Source organism: Glandiceps talaboti, chromosome 20 (genome assembly GCF_964340395.1).
Source record: "Glandiceps talaboti chromosome 20, keGlaTala1.1, whole genome shotgun sequence".
NCBI lineage: Eukaryota > Metazoa > Hemichordata > Enteropneusta > Spengelidae > Glandiceps > Glandiceps talaboti.
In genome coordinates this window covers 7,724,192-7,731,279 of record NC_135568.1, presented here as the reverse complement: position 1 = coordinate 7,731,279, position 7,088 = coordinate 7,724,192, and the positions used below count along the sequence as shown (strand labels likewise).

The 7,088-nt window shown below is 35.4% G+C and overlaps 1 protein-coding gene across 1 annotated transcript; it reads right to left on the bottom strand.

Moving 5' to 3' along the window:
• Window positions 1–4,949: 4,949 nt before the first annotated feature.
• On the bottom strand, window positions 4,950–6,572 carry LOC144451027 (uncharacterized). The gene has a single exon (XM_078141786.1). It carries the CDS (start codon window positions 6,570–6,572, stop codon window positions 4,950–4,952), a length of 1,623 nt encoding a protein of 540 aa, XP_077997912.1.
• Window positions 6,573–7,088: the final 516 nt, after the last annotated feature.

The following is a 7,088-nucleotide window of genomic DNA, read 5'->3' as shown; positions in this document are numbered from 1 at the left end:
AATTTGACGATAATGGCATATACATTTGTATTATAATGAAGTTTTGCATAATGTCACATTTTCTTGTGTATTATTCTTGTTATTGTCATATAATTAGTTGACGAGCACTGTGATATTTCTGGCACTCAGTCATTCAACGAATGACATATTTCAGCATGTATATACACAGAGAACAGCGAGCGTGTAATTGATTGATTGATCGATCGAGCGATCGAATTTTTGATTGATTTATTATTTGGTTGAATGATTGATCAATATCACACAAAATAAGTTTTATTTCACCACAAAAAGTAATCATTCAATCGATCAATTATTCAACCAAATAATAAATCAATCAATAGATCGATCGATCAATCAATCAATCAATCAATCAATCAATCATTTATATGTTCGCTGCTCCCTGTGGTATATGGAAAACATACTCAAAATTTGTTCAATATTTAATTTATTGAGATTTGTCATCAAGTGAACTACTTGCAAAAGAAAACGATTTTCCAGGCATAAACTTTAGATTATTTCACATTTTGATTATGCAAACAATGTGAAACTTGGATAATTGTCCCTTTTTGATCAATTTTCAGCAAACCTGCATCTTAAGTATGGAGTCGATAGCTGTAACAATGTACGAGATAACCGGTACAGCTATAACGCATATAATGACAGAAAGAACTGAACGAACAATTGAAAGTAAGATTTCACCGTTACTATAAAACTGTATTTCGCATTTCTCTAGTTTTGTACCATTTATAAATAATGTAAATGGTTTATATAATAGATTTACACTTTACTGCGATGTTTAATCATATTTAAGAACCAATAAGTTCTTTACTCACGAGTTCAGAAGACTATGTCCACTAAATTGATTCTACAATCAACAGTAAATTAAATAAAGTAAAGTAAATTATTATTAGAAGCATTTATCCTTGAAGAGAACATCGTCTGACTCTAAAATGTTACTGGCATTGCTATATACCATCCCATGCTGTAACTGTGGACTTTAAGACTGTATGTGCAGTTGAGGTAACAATTTGGGGTGCATATTAAATCATGTATTTTTCATTCTCACTGTCCAAAATTTACATATCAAATGTCCACTCCTAAATTACTTTGTACTGTTTTGGATGGTACTTCTCCTTACGCTGTTTGACAAGACATTTTATATTCAGATTTTTTTTTTCATTTTAAACGTCTATTTCACTTGACCTTGCACAGACTTAATGCAGACGTCTTCAAATGTATTTGAAGCCGGATTGTTATATTCTTGGATCTCTAAAACTGGATATGACTCGATGGTAAGACTGACATAATCTGCTTCCATATTAGAATTATATTCAATCTAATTATAATGTGGTTGATTTATATATTCAGAGAGCGCCCTCTGAAATTTGATAATTGCAACTAGAAATTTTTACTTGTTGACATATACATATTATTGACAAACAATTTGGGGTTTACTAATATGAATATTCCATGAGTCTATTTGTTTCGTTATGTTTCAACCTGAAACGTAATACTGATGGCTGTCTGACAATTACAAAACATAACACTTCACTGACATTATTTGGTTTTTGAAATGAAATGAAATAGGAGCAAACAGAGATGTTCATTTGACGTTTCTATCCTTTTAATCTTTATGTTTATGTTTCATTATTTTAGTACATCTATAACGCAACCCGTGCAATAGGTGTGGTTGACAAGTGTCTTGATGTTGCTATGGTGATATTACCAATTGGAGAAGTGGCCTTAACATATGACAATAACTTCATTGATGCCGAGGTACGCAGAGTAAATGGAGACAACCTCGCAGGTAGCAGATTCACATCAAAATTTGCAACCATCACATTACCAGATGACATTTCTGGGGGAAGCACTGGTAACAAAGATATGATAGCAAAGGTGTGCAAAAATCTAAAACTGTTTTTTTTTTATGATTTCAATGTGTTTACTACAGTGTATGATTCCCATGGGTTTCTACGCATCTACGTTTCATCCCATGGGATTTGAAGTATACGAGACCGCTGTGCCACTATAGGTCCATGTTTGGGGTAAATGCTTTGAGCATAGTGTGAGAAAATGCTACATAAAAACTAACATTATCGGTCAAGATTGCCCGTTTAGACCACACGCCCATCATTTCAGTTCCAATTTCAAATATCAAGAAGAGGTTAAATATATATTAACTCTTTCGACTTCAATTTCACTTTTTAGGTTATAGCGATTAAAATCAACCCCTTGGATGAAGACCAAAAATGGAGTGTATCACCACTAATGCTTCTAAACCTGTATGATGAGAATGGTACAGCTATCGACCTCGATGGACAATATGATATTACTGTGCAGAAACCCCACGAAGATACAACACCAGGAGTACAGTTTAACATTTCAACCATTAGGAATGTTACATTTGATATCAATGTAACGGTACCAGAGAGTGTAATGTTTGTGGTGGTGAACACGGCACAACCAGCTGCATTATACAATCTGTGTGTCTATGCAGATCAACCCTCAACATTTAAAGGGCGACGATGGATGCTGAAAAATAATTTTCCACAAACTATACTTTATGATTCAAAGCTCGAGGGTGAGCAGCACTTGTTCTTTGAATTGGATATTGGTGAGTTTGAATATCTGTCTTCTTAATGTAACGTTACAGGGCTTACTGAGAAACAGGTTGATTTTTGGTTGATAGATCAAAAAGGAGAAAGTGACTAAGCTTGTACAAATGCCAATGATTAGATTGCCATATAAAATCGAGAGACAACCAAATTCTGATTCTTCAAGAGATATCAGAATACCATTAGTGGTAGACAATTAAAACTATACCCAGACTTCGAATATTTCAGAAAGTCTTCTCCCTATCACACGACTCTTACATTTAACCACACAACAAAGCAGCATGCAATCAATATATAATAAGACAATGTAAAATTCCGAGTGGGGTGTGTTTAGTGTGTGTATTTGTGTATGATGTCTCCTGCTATATACGCTGTAGCTATGTGTACCTGTGAGCAAATTTATGATAGTTTTAATTGTGTGATAATGAGAAAACTTTTCTGCATCCGTGAAACCAGTTTTCTAGAGATGACTGATGAGAACGCCGTTTATCAGTGGTTGGCAATTACCACTGATAACACAGCGTTCCCATCATAGTCATCTCTAGAAAACTCTAATATTGGTTATATAACACAATAGCCAGTCAGCCAGTCTCAGTGTGTTTAATAGCTACCCACCAAATAACCAAACACATCAAACTTAAACTTCATACTATGGCAAATGAACTCTTATAGACGTTTCATTGATATGTTCACTCTCTTCATTTGCATCTTTTAGAGAATCGAGAGATTAGCCAACACGTGGTTACAATATCAGTGTCTTTCAGAAGATGTCGGTATTGGAATAAATCAGGTCAACAGTGGAAGCCAGGTGATTGTGACGTAAGCAATAATTTAACTGTTACTCTACAGTAAGATCAAATACCAACACATTACTACCGTTGTAAGTGAACACTGTCTTTATAAATACAGAGTCGTCCTAGCACTCAAAAAAGATCCCTCGACTTCTATTCACATGTTCTGTAATTTCATCTTCCAGATTTTAACTTTTGCTTATTTCCATTTCTTTCCAGCCACGACCAGGTCAAAGTGACAAGACACTGAACTGCATGTGTACCCTGTGACAGGAGTGTCTTTCAAAATATATGTTGAACTACTAGTATGTGCACCCTTTGCTTTTTATTATTGTTACAAAGGTATTACTAGTCATCGATGCACTATATTTATGTAATTCACAACCCTAAGGCCTAACAAAAATAATGTGTGGTTCCTATTACGCCCAATATTAGAATAGGCATGGTAGGTAGAATTTTTATTTTATTTATTTATTTTTTTATCAAATGTGAGTGTCTAGTTCAGGTAGTTATGTTTTCCATTGTTTTCCATTTGGTCTCGGTGCAATTAGTTCCTTCTCATCAGATGTACAGCCATTACAGATTGGGAGAACAATATTGTATTTTTAAATTGATGTCAGTTTCCGTATCTACCATATCTGGTGAGACTTCGCAATTTTTACAATTTTAAATATTTTTTTCTTGAATACATAAAAAATGTTTAGGGTCGGTGTGAAAAACTGGATGGTGTGGAGTAACCGGAACCAAACTATTTTTTCCTTAGGCCTTACTGTAATAATACGACAAATAGGACACAGGAAAGATTATATTCCATAAAAATATTTTGCAATCATGCAACAGAGTCAGATATTATGATACATATCTACCGAGGACTTGTATATATTTTATTCAAACATTTAGAAATGGATACATTAGAGTGTATAGAATGAAACATAGAGTGTTCCCTTAAATTTAAAGTGATGCTTTCTAATTAATTCGCTATTCATTAGATTAATAATTGCCAACACTATGTGGAATAGGAAATACTGTCACCGGATTATTTTATCACATTTGCAGTATTTTACTTTTGTCTCTCTTTATCAACACTGTATCAGGTACAAAGTCACAGTGCAAACTTAAACACCTCCTTAACGCTGTATTGATTTCAGATGCTTCACAGTTGCATATATGAATGTTTAATACTGAGTGTTCAAAAATGCGCCCTCAGTTACAGACATGCAAATACTTTTGTTTCCAGTAAGTATTGTACACATCAGCATTACCTGTGTCATCATTGTTTACATTTCTGTTTCTGTTGCTCGGCAACACCAACACGTATCACAACAAGTTGTGGTTGTCCATCTACGAGTTGGCACCACTAGTAATGGTGAAGACTATTAATCGATCCATTTTGACACTTCTTATTTCAATATTTCAAAAGATTGTGCACAGACAACATTAATGTTATTCATTGTTGTTGCTATACTTTGTATTTAGAATGACATTAAAATATGACTTAGTCTCCACACCTGATGAAGATATCCACTGTCTTTTGCTTTCTTTTCTAAAATACAGTGTACTGAAGTTCTGAGATCTTGACACGTCTTACAGAATTATCTCTCATAATTTGTAAAGCATTGACAGGGATTGGCCCTGATGTCGCTAGAGATAATTCTTTCAAAAGAGGGCATTTATTTGTAAATGTTAAGATTGCCCTCTCAGTCAGGTTGTTGTCCACCATAATCACAAGTTTTTCTAGCGGACATTTATTTGCAATGGAAATAATGTCATCATCATGAATGGTGAGTGATGTAGAGTTTCCGAGTCTCCCAGAGCAGAGCTGTAAACGCTTAAGATTTTGGCAGTTATTGGCAATGGCTTGAATAAATGTCTGATCAATATATGGGTCAACAACATCTAAGTCAATTATGTTCTTACATGACTCAGCAATTCTTGTGTGTAATGTCCTGTATCTTTGAACTGTAGATGGGTGATTATTTGATGAGGTGTAATTACACAATCTGAGTTCGGTCAAATGTTGACATGTTCCGCTTTGAAAGAATCGGAGTAAATAAGGTACAGTTTCTTCATGACGATAAGACATATGTAACTTCTTGAGTACTTCACAATTTTCAGCCATTGCTTGAACTATGAAAGTCTCCACTCCTAAATCACTTGAACGCCGTTCACCAAACAGGAGAAATTCTTCTAAATTTGAGAGTATTGCTGGTAAGATGGCTCGAACGGCATCCTTGTTGTGATTGAAGTTGTTTGTAGACAGTCTAAGACTGTTCAGTTTGGTTAGATTCCCTAGGTATTCAGCAGACCAGCCTGGATCAGTCAGGGAAAGTTTTACCAGATTTGATGGAAACGTTACAGATGGAGATACTGTACCACCACAACTTGCGATCCTCAACTCCTGTAAATGTACACACTTTGTGGACAACATTTGCGATATTGAATCATCAAAACAACGTGTAAGGGAGCTACAAGAAAGACTTAATGTTTTAATGTGACGGAATGTCCCCAGAAGCCTAAATGTTTCTTCATTAACAACACAACCTTTGATTTGAAGACTATACAGATCTCCATTAATCACTTCTAACACATTATTGCAATTAACATAGTTACTGAAATCAAGCGATAAAGATTGCAAAGCCGTGGCTGACTCTAAACATCTCCTTAAATACTGCAAACATTCTAGGTTCTTTGATCTAACTGTTATGTCAAGACTCAACGTCTTCAAGTAATCTGTTTGAATAGACTCCAGCCATTTATAATCACCCTTTGTAAAGTCCTGTTTTAGTATCAGTGTTTCTAGTTTATGTTGTCCACAAACAAGATTTGCAACTCCCTCTTGAGTCAAACAATTACCTTGCAAAGGGTTAAAGTTAGCTTCATTTTGTATATCTATACAATGTAGTTGGCAACCTTTACTAGCAATGTGTCTTAGAATCTCATCAGTGATGCCAGTACAGCCTATGAATTGCAGATTCTTCAACTCTGGAACCATCAAACTAGCCTCAATGTATGGTAAATAGTCTACAGTAAACATAGACTTCTCAGCAAGTCTTGAGAGTAATTCTTCTTTGAATACAACTGGCAAATACTTCCTGACTTGTTGGTGCAGTTCCTTCAGGTGGTCACCAATGTGTTTCAAGCACAGATCAACTAGTGAAGCAATCATGCCTACAGGAGATGAACATACAAATATTACAACTGTGTTTGCATTGATATGATATTGTTTACAACCACGTTTGCCTTGGTAATACCAAAGCACCCAAATAATCTAAGAATTTTAAAACATGATTGATGTCTTATCACTCTTGTAAAATAAAACACATTTAAATATGCTAGTCAAATGATCAAACCAGATGGTGTGATATGGGGTGGAGGGTCCTGGGGAGGGTCGGGGTGGGAGTATGTGGACAAATGTGAAATAGCCTTCAAAACTGCTGGAGTATTATTCTAAGGCTTACAAACATCTACCCGTGTAGTTCAGAGAAACTGGAACCATGAATGAGCTGCTTCCTTTCGGAGTAAGTCGTCCACGTCCCTTCCTTCTAAAGTCATCAGTATATTTAAGGCCAAGATTAAGATGACATTTCTGCACAGGTATCCACGAGGTAGCGGTAGTCCTGCTTGCAGACAATGCACGTGCACGGCTCTAGATTACTGACATGATTGACCCTCAACACCATGC